The sequence below is a fragment of the Sorex fumeus genome, unplaced genomic scaffold (assembly GCF_029834395.1).
Source record: "Sorex fumeus unplaced genomic scaffold, SorFum_2.1 ptg000093l, whole genome shotgun sequence".
Classification (NCBI taxonomy): domain Eukaryota; kingdom Metazoa; phylum Chordata; class Mammalia; order Eulipotyphla; family Soricidae; genus Sorex; species Sorex fumeus.
In genome coordinates, this window is record NW_026606150.1 from 4,993,403 (window position 1) to 5,012,615 (window position 19,213).

A 19,213-nucleotide genomic window follows, 5' to 3' on the forward strand; every position below is an offset into this window, starting at 1 on the left:
CATGGTGATGGGCCCCTGCCAAGGGTGCAAACGGGACAGCTGGCTTTGGGAGAGTGGGTGGGGATGAGGCGAGTGACTGATGTGGGATGGTAGCCTGGGGTGGTGGGGGTTCAGGTGGGTGGGTGTGCTGGGAAGGATGACCCCGGGGGCCCATGGCTAGCACTGAGCCAGGAAGGAGCGGGGAGGCTGGACAGTGCTGTGTCCCCAGCCCTGAGCCACCAGCGGGCACATGCCTCAGCACCCCTGGCTGAGGTCTCGGGTGGCCCTGGGGGCTGCCTCTTCAGCTCTACCTCAGGAGGCTTCCGTCCACTCGGCAGTATTCCCCCCCCCCCCCCCCGCCGGAGTCTCCAGGCTGGGGGCTGGGAGGCCGGTGGCAGCTCTGCAGAGAAGGGAGGCGCACCCCACCCCCACCCAGCTTGGGGCTTTGCACCTCCATTGAGGTTTTATTTTTAATTCCACTGAGTTTTTCTTTTTTTCTTTTTGGGTCACACCCAGTGATGCACAGGGGTTACTCCTGGCTCTGCACTCAGGAATTACTCCTGGCGGTGCTCGGGGGACCATATGGGGTGCTGGGAATCAAACCGGGGTCGGCCGCATACAAGGCAAACGCCCTACCCGCTGTGCTATCGCTCCAGCCCCTTTTTAAATTTTTATTTTAACACCGTGCCTTACCAAGTTGTTCATCATACGTTGGTTCAGGCACTCGATGTTCCAACAACCGTCCCACCACTAGTTTGAACTTCCGTCCGCCAGTGTCCTCAGTTTCCCACCCCGACCCCAGCGTGCTCCCTTCACAGGCACAAGCATATTCACCTCATATTGTTTGTTACAACACAAAGGCAAATGGGCCGATCAAATCTTAGATGAATAAGAGCCCATTTGTGACCACTGCCGTGCCCGCTGGTGCCCGCTGAGCCGTCTGTTACTGTTCAGGCTCATGAGCTTGCTGGGCTTCTGAGAACTTTCCCATCAGACTTGCTGGGATCCCACTGAGCTGACAGCACTATAGAAATTTTTTTTTCTTTTTGGGTCACACCCAGCGATGCACAGGGGTTCCTCCTGGCTCTGCTCTCAGGAGTTACTCCTGGCAGTGCTCAAGGGACCATATGGGATGCTGGGAATCGAACCCAGGTCGACCACGTGCAAGGCAAACACCCTCCCCACTGTGCTATCTCTCCAGCCCCAGCACTGTAGAAATGTTGAGGTGTTGGGCCGGAGCGATGGTAGAGCAGGGAGGGTGTTTGCCTTGCACGCGGCCACCCGGGTTCGATCCTCAGCATCCCTTGTAGTTCCCCGAGCACTGCTAGGAGTAACTTCTCAGTGCAGAGCCAGGAAGAACCCCTGAGTATCACCAGGTGTTACCCCCCCCCCCCCACAAAAAAATTAGAGGTGGTGTGGCCACACGGTCCACAAGTTATAGACCTGCGACAATGTGGTAGCTTGGCAGTCGGATGAGGTTCAGTGGTGGAGCTGGGCTGTTGCTATGGGGGAAGGTGTGAGGCTGCGGGCTGCTGGGCCTTCAGAAAGGGGACCTGCCCACCCCCATGCCGAGAAGGTCCTAGAGTCCCCTGTCCTAGTGGCTATCAGTATCACACCCCGTCCCCTCAGGAGACGCAGAGTGAGCTCAGAACACGCCGTGGCCTCCCCAGGGGCAACCCACGGTACCTCCAGCCTCTTGGTCAACCCCAGTTCTGACACCACCCGCCACCCCCTCCCCCGACCCAGGTCCAGCCCCTCTCCTCCCGCCCCTATCTGGAACCTTCTGCACATCAGACTGCCCAGTCCTGGCCCGCCTGTCCGTGACCCCTGGGCTCTGGCCCTCCCTGGCTCGCCTGCCTCCCCTGTCCCCATCAGCTCCCGGAGGGCGCGGCGGGCAGATGGCAGGTGCTCTGTCAATATTTGCGGCTGCCGGGCATGAGGGAGCGATTTCTAACTGGCGCCGTGGGAGCAGAGGGCCGGCGCCTGCCCGCACAGGGCGCGCCGCTCAGCGCCGCGTCCCCCCCAGCTTCACACAGGCTGCAGTGGGCTCCCCCCTCTGGGTCAGAGGGGACCCAGCAAGCCATTTCCTTGGCTCAGTCCACGTCGTCGTACACATTTTAAATTTGTTTTGGTTGAGGCGGGGGTTGGGGAGGGCGGGTATACCCGGTGGTGCTTAGGGACAACTCCTGGCTCTGTGCTTGGGGTTCACGCCCCAAATGTGGTGCGGGGGGGGAGGGGGGAGAGAGTGATAGCACAGCGGGTAGGGCGTTTGCCTTGCATGCAGCCGACCCAGGTTCGATTCCCAGCATCCCATTTGGTCCCCTGAGCACTGCCAGGGATAATTCCTGAGTGCAGAGCCAGGAGTGACCCCTGTGCATCACCAGGTGTGACCCAAAAAGCAAAAAAAAAAAAAAAGTGGTGCTGGGGATCAAACCTGGGTCGCCTGCCTGCAAAGCATGTGCTCAGAGCGCCAGAGAGACAGGATGGAGGTTAGAGCACGTGGTTAGAATCCTGGCACCGCAAGGGGTGCTGCGAGGTGTGTACCCCTCCGCCCGGAATAAAAAGAGGCCAGAGTACAGGGGGTACGTGTTTTTTTTTTAAGTTTGTTTTGGGGCCACACCCAACAGTGCTCGGATTATTCCTGTGGTGCTCAGGGGTCCAGACATGATGCTGGGGATTAAACCAGGGTGGGTCCAGCACAAGGCAAGATCCTTACTCGCTGTCCTACTCTCCAGGCCTAAGGTGCTTGCCTTGTACACAGCTGCCCCTGGTTCGATCCCTGACATCCCATATGGTCCTCTGTGCACCACCATGAGTGATCCCTGAGCACAGAGCCAGGAGTAAACCCTGAGCACCGCTGAGTGTGACCCCAAACCAAACAATCTTACAGATAATAAAGAAAAAGCATGCACTCAGCCCCCTAACCTACCATTCCAACCCCAAAGAAACTCTTTTTTTGCTGTCTGGGGGCCACACCTGCCACTGCTTAGCATTTACTCCCGACTCTGTGCTCAGGGATCAGCCTGGGCGGTGCTCAGGGCTGCAAGCAAGACAAGTGCCTCGGTCTCCGTATGTTCCCTCAGCGTTCCTCAACCCCCCAACAACTTTTTATTCCTTTTCAGGCTGCACCCCGTGGTGCTCAGGGATCACTCCTGGCAGTGCTCAGGGGACCATGTGTGGTGCTGGGGATCGAACCCAGGTCAGCCGCGTGCAAGGCCAGCGCCCTGCCTGCTGTCCTATCTCTCCAGCCCCACCCTTGGGGCAATTTCTAAGTCAACATTTACAAATCAGCTGAGTTCATGTACAAATCTGGATTTCCTGCTCTTCGTGGACGGCGACAGTGCTGGGCTTTCCTCTCCACGGAGGTGGACACACGCCCAGCGAGGTGCCAGCGAGGGTAAAGGCCCTGGGGACAGTCCTCCCTCAGGGGGCCCCCCCGGGCTGCCCTCCCGGCCATGGTCTCTCCTAGGCTATTCCAGGGAAAGCCCATTCACATCCACGGCAGAAAGGGGGCAGAGCAGGAGCGGAGGGAAGTGTGGACCACGGGAAGGCAGACCCCCCCCCAAGGAAAGGGAAGGGGGCAAAGGTCACTGTGGCCCCTCCCGCAGAGGTCTTATTGCATCATTTTTCAGGGGACCCCAAGAAGTAGGTGAGCAGATGAGGAAGAGGGCTGGAAAGCCACACATTCCAGTCAAATCCAAAGGCCCCTTGGGGACCCCAGAAAGCCACACTCTCCCCAGCAGCCCAGGGCGTGCTCCAGAGAAGTGGAGAGGGGTGACAGCGGCTGGAAGCAACTCCCCCCATCCGCCCCCCCACCCCACCCCCGCCCCCTCTGCTATCTTCCCGGCCGGACTCCTGCGAGAGCGCTATCAGCTGCCCCGTTTTGCCTCTTGACTTTTGAACCGTGTGAGTCCATTTATCACTCACTTCCTCCTCTGTCCCAGACTGAATCCGAGAAAGGAGTTTATGTCACCAGGATTTGAAAACGGTCTTTGATTTTAGGAGGGGGGGGCATGCCAGGAGGAGGAAGAGGATCTCTTCCGGCCTTGCTGGGTCAGCAGGCGAGAGATGCCCAACGCTGGCCTGGGGCCAGTCACTTGCTAGTGGTGGCCACACAGAGCATGAGGAACCGCTGGAGGGGGGACTCGGGCTTAGGCTCCGCCAGGGTGGACTCCAGCGACCCCCGGCAGGGAGGTGCAGCTCGCACGCAGCCTTCTTCCTTCCCGGAGTCTCCGGCTTGGCGTTTGTAGCGCCTACAATCTGGACATGTTGGTTTGGGGGGTGTACGTGTGTGCGTCCTAACGACGCGGGCGTCCTTCTCAACCTCGGTGGGCTCCGAGCAGCTCCAACGTCGTGCGTCCCGTCGGGGTCGGGGCCTGCCCGCCCACCGTTGGGCCCCGCGCGCGCCCGCCAGCCCCGATCTGGCGCCGGGCAAGCAAACACCTCTGGCCGGAACCCCCCACTGCTCACTCGGGGGTCCCAGCGGGACAGAGGGCCCGGTTCGACCGGTGCGGGCCGCGCCGCCCGCTCCCGCCCGACGGCTTCGCGCCTCCCGGGCCGGGCCGGGCCGGGCCGGGCCGGGCCGGGCCGGGCCGGGCGAGTCTCATTGCATCAGCGGCCGAGCGTGCGGGCGCCGGTGCTGCGAGTAACGTTGCCCCCGCCCGCCCGCCCGCCGCTCCGCCGAAACTCCCGTTGGCCGACGCCGGCACGCCCGGCTGGGAGGTCCCCGCGGGCGGCGGCCGGCGGGCGGGCGGGCGGGCGGGCGGGGTGGGGGCCCCCGGCGCCCGGCCCCCGCCCCCGCCCGGCCACCCCGCCCCGGCCGCGAGGCCACCTCACCCGCAGCGGCCCGAAAACCGGTTCGACAGGTAACAAATAGGTGGGTCGTCACCGTTATTTCCCAACGCATGCGCCGTCGCCGCCCGGGCCACTCCGAGTAATTAGCTCGGATCACCCCCACCCCGCCCCAGCCACCAACACGCACCGCCGCGAGCCAATAAAGCGTGAACCCGTCGGGCCGGTCGCGCTTTAAGACTTCCCGAGCGGCCGCGGGGGACGCCAGTCGAGCCGGGCGCGCCGCGCCGAGCCGAGCCGAGCCTCCCGCCGCGTCCCCGCCGCGTCCCCGCCGCGCGCCGCACCTGGCGCCCCTCGCCCGGGACCCCGCGCCCGCCCCGCCGAGCCGCTCGCCCCGGGCGCGCGCCGTCCCGGCCTGCTGCGGGGTCGCGCCCGCGCCCCGCGCCCCGCGCCCGGCCGCGCCCTCCGCCCCGCCCCGCGCCGGCCCCGGCCCCGGCCCCGGCCCCGGCCCCGCGCAGCCCCGACCGGCTCCAGGCACAGACGCGGCCGCGGGCCGGCCGGCGGCCTCCACGATGCCCCGCGCGTTCCTGGTGAAGAAGCCGTGCGTGTCCACGTGCAAGCGCAACTGGAGCGAGCTCCCCGACGAGGAGCGCGGCGAGATCTACGTGCCAGGTGCGGCGCCCCGACGGCGCGGGCCCGTGCGGGGCGGGGGGCTGGGGGTCCCGTTAGCGCGCCGCGGCGCGGGGGCGGGGCGGTTCCCAGGGTCCCCGGCCACCCCGGGCCGGCCGGCCGCGCGCGCGCTCGGGAGGTAACGGGGTGTGTCACCGCCCCGGCGACCCTCCGCTCCGGGCTCATAAATCCCGACGGCCCGGACTTTTACGAGGCGGGAGAGGGCACTGGAGCGGAGCCTCCGCGGCCCGGGTGCAGCGAGCCGGGGGTTGCGGAAAACGCAAAGGCGAGTCCCGGGCTCTTCCCAAGGCCGGCGCGCCCGGCTCGCCCCCAGGACCCAAGTGGGCTCGGCCCGGACCGCCTGGAACCGCGCAGACACTGACTGGGTGGGCAGGGGGACGCGCAGGCACCCGGGCGCCCCGTTTGCCGCGGGGAGCAGCCTGGACAGCGTCCGAACGCGCTTCCTCCTGCCGCCCTGGGCTCCCCACCCCACGGACCCGAGCGGGGTCTCTCCTTGGGAACACCTCCTCCAGGCAGAGGGCGGGGTGCGCCTCCTGCCCTTCGAGGGGAGAGGTTGTAATTAACCAACCCACTTTGACCCTTGATCTGCAGGCGCTGGCAAGGCCCCAGGCCGTGTGGGAAACTGGGGGAACAGGGTGCCCAGCGGCCCCGGGAGGGCTCTGGCCTCAGTTTCTCTCCCGGATCAGCTATCCAAACGGCGGGATGTAGTGAGGTCTCTGGCAGGAAGGCCAGCAGCCCGTGTAACCCCCCCCCTTCCCCAGCTCCTCAGGAGGGAACTGTGCCTGACAAGGGATGACCCCCTGGGGAAACTGAAGCAAAGAGAGAGGGGCACGTCCTTCTGTCCCCCCCCCCCAAGTCAGGCTCCTGGGTGCTGCTGGCCAGGCTCCCTGTGGCGGGGACAGGAGTGGGTCCCACCCCCCCCTCAAGGCTGAGCCCCCTGGTCCCTGTGCACCCGCCCACCTCCGCGCCTGGGCGGTGTAGCCGCTGCACCCCGGATCTGATAACTGAACTCAGACTGTGGTAAAGGTGAGGCCGGCTGGCCGCGAGGTGGTTCGTAGCTTTACTTCACATCCCTGAGGGGAACAGATCGGGCGCTGACTTACGAAGGGCCGGCAACGGCCGCTGCGTCCAATCCTGGGCCGCTCTTGCTTGGCACACCCACACCCCAAGGGTCCAGGCGCCGGGTCAGGGTGGGCTTCGCGTCTGCGTGCGGCTGTTCCGTGGGTGCAGGGTGGGCGGCCTGGCCTTGGGCGCGCAGGGGAGAATGGACCCTCTTGGTGGCGGCCAGGGAGAGAGGCCTGCGGGGTCAGGAAAGGGGAGCCGTCAACAACTCGGCGTGGCCTCTCCAAGGCCCGCGGGCCCTCAGGATGTTTTCCCACAGGTTTTGGAAATGAGAGGGAATGTTCTGGGGCCACGCTCGGGTGCCTCAGCTGGCTGGAGAGGGGGGTGGTGTTTGTGGTGGCCTGTCCCTTGGCCGGGCCATTCCATCACCAGCCGAGCGTGACCCCGGGAGCCGACTGGACACGTTTCCCTCACCCACTCCCAGCCAGGCACGCTGTGACCAGCTAAGCCCTGACCCCGCTCGGCAGGGAGGGGTGCTGGGAGGAAATGGGGGGACAGGAAGGCGTTTGAGGTGTGACTTTGCTGCCGGGGTCTTCTGAGACCCTCAGCACCCCTGCAAGGACCAGCCCAGGCTGAAGCCTGCCGGCCTCTGGGGTACGGTTATGGAATCTTGTCCATCCCAGGCCTCTTGGGTCCTCCCCCAACCACGGGAAGGCCCAGCGGGGGTCACTGGCTGCTGGCAGGACCCACGGCTCTTGCCGCCTTGGTTTGTTGTGTTGTTGTGTTGCGTACGTCTTGGTGTGGGGCAGTCCTGACGTTGGTGCTTGGGGCTCTGAGGGGGCCAGGAGGCACTCTGGGAGGGAGTCACTGAAGGTGTATATTCCCTGGGGTTTCCCTGTCATCTCTGGAAATGGGAAAAAGGGACAGTTGGGGCCACAGCAGGCAGAGATATGGGGAGAGGCAGCGCTGGAAGGGGGCGCATTCCCCCCCCACACACACACACCGGACCCTCTGCCTGCCAGGCGCCTTGCAGCTCTGCCTCTCATGGAACCCTGCCCCCCCCCCCCCCCCCGAGTCCAGGCCAGGCACATAGGCCAAGCAGGCCAGGTTGAGGCCCCTCACAACATGTGGCCCTCAGCACCCGGGATGCTGCCCCGCCCGCTGGCCCCGGGCCCGCTGTACCAGATGGTCATCATGGGAGCAGGTTGGGCTGCTGTCCGCCCGTGCTCCCCAACACTGGGCAGGACGTGGCCCAGAGCCCACTCCCCCGTCCCCGTGTGGGCTGGACGCCCCTCGCGTCTGTGCGGACGCCTTCCTGTATGCCCGTTTGCAGCGCTGCCCACCTCTGCCGGCCACTGGCACTGGCTTCCTTTGGGGCATTGCCAGCTGATGGCCTGGAGGTGGGCAGCGGGGGTGTCACGCAGGGGCTTCCCCATCTGCCATGGGGCCGTCACCCCAGCGCCCAGGTGAGCTGACACGGCTCCATGGGCACCGGGCAGAGGGGAGTCACCCCTGTTTCCCCGCCCCCATGCCCGGCTCCCCTGCCCTTGCGCAGGGGGAGGCATAAAGGGGCGCCCCAACCCCGAGGGGGCAGGGAGAGGGCCTGGCTGGCACCGTCTTGCCACACTCCCGAGCTGTAGGCGGGCACCGGGTAGCCAGAGGCCACTGCCTCACCGGAAACATCTAATTAGGGGACAGCGAGCCACATAGCAGGGCCCAACCAGTTCTGCTTCCTGCCACTGGGTGCCACTTGGTGACACCCAGGGACAGGAGCGGCAGGGCCAGGAGCACTGCCTGTGTGTGGTGGTGGCACGGCCCGCGCCCAGGTGTGGACTGGGTGGGGGAAAACACCTCCGCTGCCCATCCAGCCCCTTTAGAGCAAAATCTGGTCCCCCAAATGAGGGGCTCCTCGCCCCACCCCCACCCTGAACACCCAGGGGTTCCGCTTTCTCTTACCTGCTGTCCTCCAGGAATGGGGGTGGGGGCGGGGGGCTCCGGCTTTGCGGGGGTCCTCGCTCGGCAGTCTGAGGCTGGAAGACAGAGAAGGGGAGGACTGGAGGCCTGGATGGAGCAGCGGCGGCTCCTGGGTGTGGAGCCCGGATAACTGCACAGAAGCGGCGGCACACCGGGCGCAGGGCGCAGTTACCGCGGGCGGGAGGCCCGAGGCTCCAGTCCGCCCACTGTGCGGCCCCTCGGGCAGGCTGCGACCTGGCCCCGTGCCAGCTCAGAGGCCAGGCCAGGGCCAGGCGCTGGTGAATCAACCCCTGGAATGAGGTGGCTCATTAAAGTCCCCGGACAGACGGACGCCAGTGGCAGCAGAACGAGTTCTGGGCGGCGGGCGGGCGGGCGCATTCTTCCCCGGGCCGAGCTTTGTTGTGTTTTGAGGGGGCGAGAACTGGGGCCTCTCCCGAAACTTGGGTGCTTTCACAGTCACCTTCCTCCCTCCACACGCTCCTGCCTGCCCGGGGCTCCCCCCGTCCACCCTGGGCGCAAGAGCCCTCCTGCCCTCGGGCTGTCCTGGCTCCCAGCTGTGGCCAGAGGCCGTGAGCACAACTGTGACCCTCGGGAACTTCCACAGTCCCTCCTGTCCCGGCACGGGCAGCTTTTCCTACACCAGCCCCTCGACTTTTCCTTTGAAGTGTGGAAAATATTGCTCGGGTACGAGCCTTTCCTGTTTTTTTCTTTGACTCTTTGGGGTCATACCCAGCGATGCCCAGGGGTTACTCCTGGCTCTGCCCTCAGGAATTACTCCTGGCAGTGCTCGGGGGACCATATGGGATGATGGGGATCGAACCCAGGACAGACGCCTGCAAGGCAAACGTCCTTCCCGCTGTGACTGTGCTGTTGCTCCGGCCCCGAGCCTTGCCTTTTTGCAAAGAAAGTCTAAACTGCATGGTCGCAACTTTGAGCTCTTTGGCCCAGCCCTGCAGCTCTGTGGCTTCTGTGATGCAGCTCTGTGGCCTTGTGGCGCGATGGTTCTGTGGCCCTGTGGCCCTGTGGCTCTGTGGTCCTGTGGCCCTGTGGCCTTGTGGCTCTGGACTCTGGCTTTGTGGCCCTGTGGCTCTGTGTCTGTGTCCCTGTGTCCCTGTGGCTCTGTGTCCCTGTGTCCCTGTGGATGTGTCCCTGTGGCTCTGTGTCCCTGTGGCTCTGTGTCCCTGTGGCTCTGTGGCCCTGTGGCCTTGTGGCTCTGTGGTCCTGTGGCCCTGTGGCCTTGTGGCTCTGGACTCTGGCTTTGTGGCCCTGTGGCTCTGTGTCTGTGTCCCTGTGTCCCTGTGGCTCTGTGTCCCTGTGTCCCTGTGGATGTGTCCCTGTGGTTCTGTGTCCCTGTGGCTCTGTGTCCCTGTGGCTCTGTGGCCCTGTGGCTCTGTGGCCCTGTGGCTCTGTGGCCCTGTGACTCTCTGGCCCTGTGGCCCCCTGGCCCGTGGCCCTGTGGTTCAGTAGCTCTGTATCTCTGCAGCTGGGAGCTGTGTCCCGCCTCCTCTCTGGGAGGCGCTGGCCCGGCCTCTTGTCCCGGTTAGCGTTCAGCGTGAGGTGTCTGCACGCCACAGGGAGCGGCCGCGTGAGGGCTGCCAGGTATCGGTGCCGGCAGGGCGAGGCCGGCCCTCGTGTCTCAGCGGTCCTGCTGCGGGGAAGTTGCGTAAGGCCGGGCAGGGCGCCCAGCAGACTGTTAGGCCGCATCCACCTGCTGCTCCCTGACCTCCTCCCGCTCCGCCGCGGGCCTGTGGCAGCCTACGGGGGTGTGGAGCCCTGGCGGGTGCCCACCCCCGCCTCCCCCGGGCCGCCAGGGGAGCAAGGTACCCTCCTGCTTGCGCCAGGAAGGCCCACAGCCACGTCAGTCAGAGCGGAGGCCGGGGTGGTGTGGTTCCCCTGAACCCGGTGGGGTGAGGATGTGTCCCTGTCCCCCAGGAGAGTGGACGAGGCCTGGAATCCAGGGGATCGGCCCAGGTGGGGAACCGGCCAGGGAGCCCAGACCCTCCCAGTTCCGCTAAGACACAAGTTACTCAGTGGGCATCGGTCGCCTGGTGGCAGCTAATTCCCTTCCTGGGGCAGGCAGGGGTAGGCACCGAGTGGGCTGGGGACCCGGCTCTGCCTCCCTGAGGACCCCCCTGCCCCCACAAGCGCCTCATCTGGCCCCTCTTCTCTCCGCAGTGAGCCTGGGCTTCTGCCCCCCGCAGCCCTACTGTGAGCCGGAGCCGTCGGTGGCCGAGCCCCCTTCCTGCCCGCTGGCTTTGGACATGAGCCTCCGGGACCCCGGCTACAGCGTGGTCCCCGGGCCCTGCGTGGTGGCCCAGCTGCCCTCGGAAGACCCCGGCCGCCTGGCGGAGACTCAGAGCCGAGAGCATGGCTTCCTGCGCACCAAGATGAAGGTACTTGCAGGGCAGGGAGATGCGGGGATGGGGGTGGAGAGCATGAGGACCCCCGGGGAAGGCGAGTGAAGTGCGAACCGCCGGGCCCCGTGGAGGCCGCGCTGGACCTGGCTCCGTTCCTTGTGCCTTTTCGGGGCGCCCCTGCTCACACGACAGTCCCGGGAGAAGCAGGGAGGGGCCCCAGAGACCCAGCAGTCAGGGCAGGGAGAGCCGTGTGCCCCGAGACCCAGAGCTGCCAGCCGGGCTCCATCCGAGCCACGGGCAGGTACAGGCCGGGCAGTGGTTCAACCCCCCCACCCAGGACCCCCGAGGGAAGGACAAGCAGCCCCCGGGCAGGAGAGAGGGCCACGCCCGCGACCTCGTGCCCATCTCTGCCTCAGGAGACGCTGGGCATTGGCCGTGAGCACCGTGGACTGGGCCAGGCGAGGCAGGGATAGGGTGCTGGCCTGGCCCTGAGGGTCCCCAGGCTCTGCTCAATGGCCTCGGACTTAAGGCCACCCCGGGTTCTGAGCCCAACCACAGAGTGAGGCTGAGGTGGGCTCAGTGGACCCAGACGTGTCCAGCAGGCCCCTTCTCCGGGGTGTAGGTAGGACGGAGGGGCGGGGGACCCACGAAGAGCCCCCAACCGGCTCTGGGAAGCACGGGGAGGCGGGTGCCCCGTCACAGACCCGTCCCGCCCCACAGGTGACCCTGGGGGACAGCCCGAGCGGGGGCGTCTTCACCTGCCACGTGTGCCAGAAGGCCTTCACCTACCAGCGCATGCTGAACCGCCACATGAAGTGCCACAACGACGTGAAGCGGCACCTGTGCACCTACTGCGGGAAGGGCTTCAACGACACCTTCGACCTCAAGAGGCACGTGCGCACCCACACAGGTGAGCGCCGCCCCCCCACCCCGCGCCCCACCCCCGCGCCCTGCTCCCCACGCTGCGCCCCGGGGCCCCTGACCTGACCCTGGCCCTGTCCCCCCCCAGGCGTGCGGCCCTACAAGTGCAGCCTGTGCGACAAGGCCTTCACGCAGCGCTGCTCGCTCGAGTCGCACCTCAAGAAGATCCACGGCGTGCAGCAGAAGTACGCGTACAAGGAGCGGCGCGCCAAGCTGTACGTGTGCGAGGAGTGTGGCTGCACCTCCGAGAGCCAGGAGGGCCACGTCCTGCACCTCAAGGAGCGCCACCCCGACAGCCCGCTGCTGCGCAAGACCTCCAAGAAGGTGGCGGTGGCGCTGCAGAACACGGTCACCTCCCTGCTGCAGGGCAACCAGCACATCTGACCCGCGGGAGGCGCCGGGGTCCCTGCCTGGGCTGTCCCCGCCCCGGGCTCAGAGCGAACTGCCAAGGCGGGCGTCGTCGTCGTCGTCCTCGTCGTCGTCGTTGGGGAGCAGGCGAGGCCCACAGCGTCCCCGACGCCGGGCTCCCCGCCCTCCCGCGGGACCCGTCCACACATCACCTCATTTTCAAGAGAGCCCCTCCAAGGTGCCAGGGAGGCCCCCCTCCCTTCTGTCCAAGACGACACGTGTACAGATAGGATTAATATATTTTTTGCCGCCGGTGGCAGCTGTTTCGAAGAGAGGATGGAGCTGGCTTTTCTCCTCCCCGCGTGGTTCTACTTCTCCCGGACACTCCACCCTGCTCACGCCTGTGCCCGCCACCTCCCGCCCTGCCCGGGGCGCTGCGCGTCCTGGGTGCCCCCTGGCGCGCTGGGGCTGCCCCGAGAACTTTGGAACAACTCACCGCTCTGCGGTTCCGGGGTGAAGGCTGTGTCCAGTGGGGCGGCGGGGCCTCCGGGCCTGGCTGCCGAACTCTCTCTGTTGCCCCTTTCTGGCTGTTTTCCCGGCTGGGCTGAGCGTCTGGCTACCCTGAGGACCCTCAGGAGCTGGGAGAAGCCTGTGGAAGAATGAGGGGGCAACTCTGGAGCCGGTGGGAGCCCAGGGGTGGCCGAGAGGCCAATCCTCAGGCTCATCCTGGCTCTGCACTCAGGAATCACCCCTGGCGATGCTCAGGGGACCATATGGGACGCCGGGGATTGAACCAGGGGCGGCTGCCTGTTAAGGCAAGCGCCCTCCCCGCTGTGCTATGGCTCCGGCCGGGCCTTCGCAGGCTCCCTGGGGCTCTACCTCGTTCCAAAGAGCCTCGTTTGACTGTCGGCGTGTCTGGGATCGATCTGCTGTAATCTGGAAGTAGAGTAGTGTAACGTTATCCGAAAGCTCTATTTTGTTTACATTATATTTCTGTCCCTTCCATTCACTGTGATCTGAGGGAGCCCAGGGCTCCCTGCTGTCTTTTATAGCTTCCCCCCCCCCAACTATTAAAATCAAAGAACGCCCTTCTCCGCACGCCTGCGTTGTCTGTTCACCTCTGTTTTTCCCTTTGCGGGGAAATTGATTTGGCACCGGGTGGGGGGCATCACACAGGGTTCAGGGCACATGAGTGCTTCCCTGAGCACTGCTGGGGTAGCCCTGGCTCAGACCCAGGTCCATGCAGCACTGGGGAGAGGTCATCTATTCAAATTTGAGCCAGTTCCTCTCAGGGAGAAGCTGGGGTCCCACTCATACAGTCTCGGCCGCAGCTGCGCCCGACCACGCGCGCATCACAGGGATATTTATGCAAATCAGCTGACTCCATCTTCCAGAGCCTTCCAGCACCATCCTGCAAAGCTGAGCGGGGAGCTGGCCTAAGTAAGGCCTTAGAGTAACCCCGAAAGCCAGGCTCAGGCAGCCCCCCGGTCTGTGGCCAGGCTGCGGGTGGCAGCCAGGGACATTCAGACTCTCCCAACTGACCTGTCCCCAAAGCCCGGATCACCATCCCAACACCAACGCCCGTCAGATGAGCAAGGAGGCAGCTGGGGGGTGAGGGGCAGTGAGGAGAAAGGAGAAGGGGGAGCCCCTTCGACCTGCGATCTCAGTCCCAAATTGTCTGGGGTGAAAGGTCAGTCAGCCCAGGGTCAGTCCCCAGGTGAGTAGCGCAACAGCTGGGGGCAGGAGGGGGCCGCAGCTGAGCCGCAGCTGGGGGCAGGTGCACCCAAAGGTGGGGCTCCTTCCTGCCCCTCCTTCCTGCTTCTCCCACTCCCCCCTGCCCCCTAGCAAGCTGGGCCCATGTGCACCTCGACCTCGGGACTCAGAGCGAGCAGCATGCAAGTTCCCATGCAGGGGCCCTGGCCGAGGAGGGTGAGGAGGACCCGGGGAGAAGCTTGGTGGAGGCGGCAGGCCAGGCAGGGGAGAGGCAGGGCGAGGGGTGAGGGGCTGGTGAGCATTGAGTGCTCGGGGACCATATGTATTACCGGGGATCGAACCTGGGTGGGCCGCATGCAAGGCAAACGCCCTCCCTGCTGTGCTGTCTCTCCGGCCTCCCTCCCCCAGAACTGAGAACAACCCCGGGAGCCCCCGGGAGTCCCTGGGAGCTGGTCTGACTGGCCAGTGAGGGGAGGCTGGTACCGAGGGGACAGGGTTGTGGTCGGGAGCCGGAGACAAGGCCCAAACCCACCCTCAGCGGGGCACTGGGGGCATCGCTCCTTCAGGTCCAGGCAGGCCACTGGCGTGGGCCGCCCAAAATGAAGGGTTGCCCCCTCTCAGGCCCCTCCTGTACTAAAGGGTCCGTGTCCGTCATGGAACCCCAACCTGTCGCCCCAAGTGGAAGCTGCAGCGTGAGGTGAGGACCCCGGTGAGAGGTGGGACGCAGGCATGGACCCCCCCCATCCGGGCGCTGGTGAAGCCTGGCATGCCCCAGCAGTGGGCTGTGGAGGCGGGAACAACTGGGGTGCCCCACGGTGGGGCTGGGGGCTCTGTGCACCCCGGGAATCTCCGAAGTGGGGCCCCAGTGGGACAGGGAACAGAGTGGAGTGAGGAGGAAAGCTTGGGGGTGTGCAGGGCCAGTCGGGGCGGGGAGTGACGAATGCCAGGTCCGGGGGCCTCTTCCTTGCCCCTGTCGCTGGCGGGGCCCTCTTCCCTCAACCTGCCCCCCACCCCCGTGTCTTAGCTGCTTCGCTATCCTGCAGTCACCCCAAGCACCGGCCGCTGCCCACCTACTGGCCACCTGGGAGGTCGAGCGAGCGGTGGGACTCAGGGCTGGGAGGGACACACTGAGAGTCGGACTCCCCGCCCAGGTTCTATTTCCCAGGGAGGAGCTGGGGTAGAGATTTCCTCAGCTCCCCCATCATGAGGCGCTGGTGGTCCTGAGACCCCCATGATGTCCCGGTGCTTGCCAGAGACCGCAGGGCCGTGGGCTCCGACTAGGATGGGCTCTGCTGGACTCATGGCTCATGCACCCGCGTGGGCAGGTCTCCACGGGCCACTCATGGCCATGGCGTTTATTGAGCTGCTACTACGCGCCAGGCAGCGCTTCTCCCTGCGTCATCGCTGATCCCACAACAACCCCCGAGGTAGTGATTAGCGCGCCTATTTTTAGCCAGGGCAGTCGAGGCTCGGGGATATGGCGCTTGCTCAGGGTCACATGGGCAGGAAGTCGCGAGGCCCCGCTGGAGCGTGAGGTCTGGACGCGGCGCTGTGCGGCCTTGGCTCCCCACTGCCCATCTGGGTACCTGCTCTGCGCTGGGGGTGAATGAGGCACACTCCTGGTGGGCAAGACCCCCAGCCCCCCGCCAGCCTCCAGTGGCCATTCCCGCCACCCCCAGATGTCACCTTTGTCAGAAAAGCTGGGCCAACGGGCAGGAGGGAGAGCAAGGCAAGCCCTGCCCCCCACCGGAACCTTTGTGGGGGCTTCACCTTCTCCCCAGAGAAGGCCTGTCCAGCCAGAGCTGGAGAGATCAAGTGGGAAAGGCCTACCAACACACCGGTGGGTGCCCCGACGCCCTCCCTCAGCACTGCTGGACATGGCGCTCGGACCCCTGAGCACTGCCTGGTCAGCACTGCAGAGAGCATCCCCCATAAAAGAGGTTAAGAGGGGCTGGAGAGATAGCACAGTGGGTAGGGCATTTGCCTTTCACGCGGCCTGCCCTGGTTTGATTCCCAGCATCCCATAGGGTCTCCCGAGCACCGCCAGGAGTAATTCCTGAGTGCAGAGCCAGGAGTAACCCCTGTGCATTGACGGGCATGACCCAAAGAGCAAAGAAAAAAAAAAAAGAGGTTAAGAGTCTGTCGGGTCAGCATGGCTCCGGCCGCCTGGCAGACCAGACAACTGCAGACCTGTGGCTGGCACCTGTAAGACGTTGGTGCTCTTGTCATGGACAGCGATGGGACCAGGGCTCAAGCACGCATGTGCCTGCCTCAGCACCAGGCCACAGCCCCAGCCCCCCAATAGGACGTTTAGGACACCACTGTCACGGGGTCGAGGCCAGCGTTGGCGACGGGACGCAGGAGGTAAGCACAAGAGCAGGGCTGGGGCCCCACCCCGGCACCCCGTGGCTCCCTGAGCATCACCGGGAGTGGCCCCCAAAACAGACTTAAAGGACCGAGAGGCCAGGGAGAGGCTCAAAGGCCCGGAGCACAGGCTTAGCATGTGGGAGCCCTGGGTTTGGACTCGGTACCACATGGCCCTCAGCACCGCCCAGAGCCTCCCTGAGTACCGAGCCAGTGACACCCCCAAGGCACCACTCTGTATAGGCTGAAAAAAAAAAAAAGAAAGAAAAAGACAAAAATGAGAAAGAGAGTTCTGGAAACTGCCAGGCCCAAGTGCAGATGAGTGTCCCCGAGAAGGAGACAGGAAGGGGGTAAGGGGGAAACGTTGGGGGTGGGGGAGCTCCTGCCGCAGACCTGTGCTTGGGACCGGGAACACGGTCGCGGGGTCTGCGGCTTCCAAACAGCCAGGAAGTAAGTGCGGAGGGCCGGGCGGGGGCCAGCGCGTTCCAAGCCCACGAAGCCGACCACAGTTGCGTGCCCGCCCCGGCCCCTGCAGTGCCCGCTCCTAAGAGACTCATCCTGCCGGCCACCTCGGCCTGTCCGGTCCAGCCAGCTCCTGGCGGGCCGCCTCTGTGCGGGGGACCCCAGGTAACAGGCCCGGGCGCCTCCCCGCCCCACGCGCAGCAGCGGCTGAGTTGCTGAAGGCCAGAAGAACTGGTAGGACTTGCGTGCCTGGTACCAAGGGCACGGACCTGCCAGCGGTAATAACAGGGCGAAGGAGCGGGCCCGCCTGACGCCCGCTCGGAGAGAGGAGGCAGCCGGCCGGCCCCGGGGAATGAGAGGCGCCCAGACGGGGCTCGCTCCTGCCTCTCGGGGCAGGCCCCGGGGCTTCCTCCCACCCCAAGGAAGACTGCTCCGGTGCGCCAGGCTGGCGTTGCAGGGGTCCTTGTTAGGGTTTCTGAAGCCCCTCACCATCACCCCCAGGCAGAGACTGGGCAGAAGGGTGGAGGGCGACAGGCCCGGGGGACGGGGTGGTCTGACTGCACTGCTAGGTGCCCAGCCACGGAGGACTGGCCTTGTCCCAGTGGCCAGGACCCTCCGGGGGCAGCTTGGAGGAGGCCAAGTTTGCTTTGGGGTTTGGAATGTCACCAAGTTACAAGTGTAGGGGGCACCTGTCAGAGAGAGAGGGAACAGGGAACAGAGCACTGTGGTCTAGGCGGGGAGTCGGAACAAATCACTAGGAAACCAAATCCAGACGGAGCCACGGCACCCGGGAGACGAGCAGCGGGCAGGGATGGCACTGCGGGCTGCCACAGGCCTCCTTGCAGGAGGTCCAGCCTGGATCCCTGGCACTGCCCGGACCCCTGAGCCATCCTGCAAGTGACCCCTGAGCACAGAGCCAGGAGTAGCCCCCAAGTATCACCGGACATGGCCCCAATACAAAACCAAAAATGAAGACAGCTTAGCGGGCTGACACGTGCTTTCTCGCAGGAGGCCCAGATCCTACGCCTGGCACCAGGGTCCCAGGTCTCTGGCCGGGAGGAGCCCCAAACCGCCTCAGGATGTGGCCCCAGAGCAAACAAAAGAAACGTAAAAGATGGTGCAAAAGGAGATGCAAATCAGCCTCTAGCAGATAAAACTGTCGCTTTGGTGTGAGCTGGAGGGCAGTTCTCGGGTGCTCGGGAGTCACTCCCGGTGGTGGGCCGAAGACTTTAAGTTGCTGGGCCCAAACCAGGCCAGCCACATGCCAGGCCTTCCCCCCTCTGCTAGCATTTTGGCCCCCAAAGAATATATATATATTTTTTTGCTTTTTGGGTCACACCCAGCGATGCACAGGGGTTCCTCCTGGCTCTGCACTCAGGAGTTACTCCTGGCAGAGCTCAGGGGACCATATGGGATGCTGGGAATTGAACCCGGGTTGGCCGCGTGCAAGGCAAACGCCCTACCCGCTGTGCTATCACTCCAGCCCCGCCAAAGAATATTTTTAACTGAAAAATAAATACAAGAGCTGGAGCAATAGTACAATGACTGGAGTAATAGTACAACGGGGAGGGTGTTTGCCTTGCGCAAGGGGTTCAATCCCTGGCATCCCATCTGGTCCTGTGAACACCACTAGGAGAAATATCCAAGTGCAGGGCCAGGAGCAGGCCCTGAGCACTGCCGCATGTGGCCCCCAAACAAAAATAAATAAAATAATAAAAAATATAAAATTATGTGAATTTTCACTGACAATTAAAGAAGTGAAAATTCACATCGGTTAGGGGCTGGGAGATGTTAGTGGGTTTTCTCCCTGGTGGCCCCTGAATATTGCTGGGTATTGCCCAGGGGTCCCGAGCAGAATCGCCTCAGGCCTTTTCACTAAATCACCAGCCTGGCTGGCAAAGTACCATGAGGACTGGTGGCGCCTGGGACTCCTGAACACAGTGGGGAGGTCTTTTCCCCAAAGGTAGCAGTGGCAGAAGTCTGTCAGAAAACTACTTAAAATTTTTTTTGGCTTTTGGGTCATACTCGGCTGTGCTCACGACTTCCTCCTGGTTCCGTGCTCAGGAATCACTCCTGGTAGTGCTTGGGGAACCCTATAGGGTGCCAGGGATCACCTGAGTTGGCCACAGGCCAGGCAAGCACGCTGCCCACTGTGCTCTCCGTTCAGCCCCAAGAATGATGAAATCTTGGGCATTCATAATTCATGAGAAGAATTCATAATTTATAAGAAGATGGTTCAAGAGGCTGGAGCATGTGCTTTGCATGCGGGATGCTCTGGTTCAATCCTCGGAACCACATGGGCCACCTAGCACCACCAGGAGCAGCCCCCAGGAGTAGTTCCGGAGCACTGCCAGGTGGGGCCCAGAAACAAAAACAAAACCAAAAAAAAATTAATAAAGCTATGTACTTTTTTTTTTGCTTTTTGGGTCACACCCGGTGATGCTCAGGGGTTACTCCTGGCTTTGCACTCAGGAATCACTCCTGGCAGTGCTCGGGGGACCATATGGGATGCTGGAAATCGAACCCGGGTCGGCCGCATGCAAGGCAAACGC

At 64.2% G+C, this 19,213-nt stretch overlaps 2 protein-coding genes across 5 annotated transcripts in view; both read left to right on the plus strand.

The window, feature by feature from the left end:
- Positions 1 to 19,213, plus strand: part of KAT5 (lysine acetyltransferase 5) — a 95,907-nt gene that overhangs the window by 23,441 nt on the left and 53,253 nt on the right. The gene's annotated exons all lie outside the window — the stretch shown is intronic.
- On the plus strand, positions 5,343 to 12,158 carry OVOL1 (ovo like transcriptional repressor 1). The gene is made up of 4 exons (XM_056132046.1): positions 5,343 to 5,442; positions 10,672 to 10,889; positions 11,574 to 11,763; positions 11,863 to 12,158. Exons 1-4 carry the CDS (start codon positions 5,343 to 5,345, stop codon positions 12,156 to 12,158), a joined length of 804 nt encoding a protein of 267 aa, XP_055988021.1.

What these genes read in the sequence shown, in the direction of transcription:
- OVOL1 (XM_056132046.1), top strand. Translation starts at nt 5,343, where the DNA reads ATGCCCCGCGCGTTCCTGGTGAAGAAGCCGTGCGTGTCCACGTGCAAG. An exon ending in CGGCGAGATCTACGTGCCAG is followed by an intron (nt 5,443 to 10,671) that starts GTGCGGCGCCCC and finishes TTCTCTCCGCAG; the next exon opens with TGAGCCTGGGCTTCTGCCCC. An exon ending in GCACGTGCGCACCCACACAG is followed by an intron (nt 11,764 to 11,862) that starts GTGAGCGCCGCC and finishes GTCCCCCCCCAG; the next exon opens with GCGTGCGGCCCTACAAGTGC.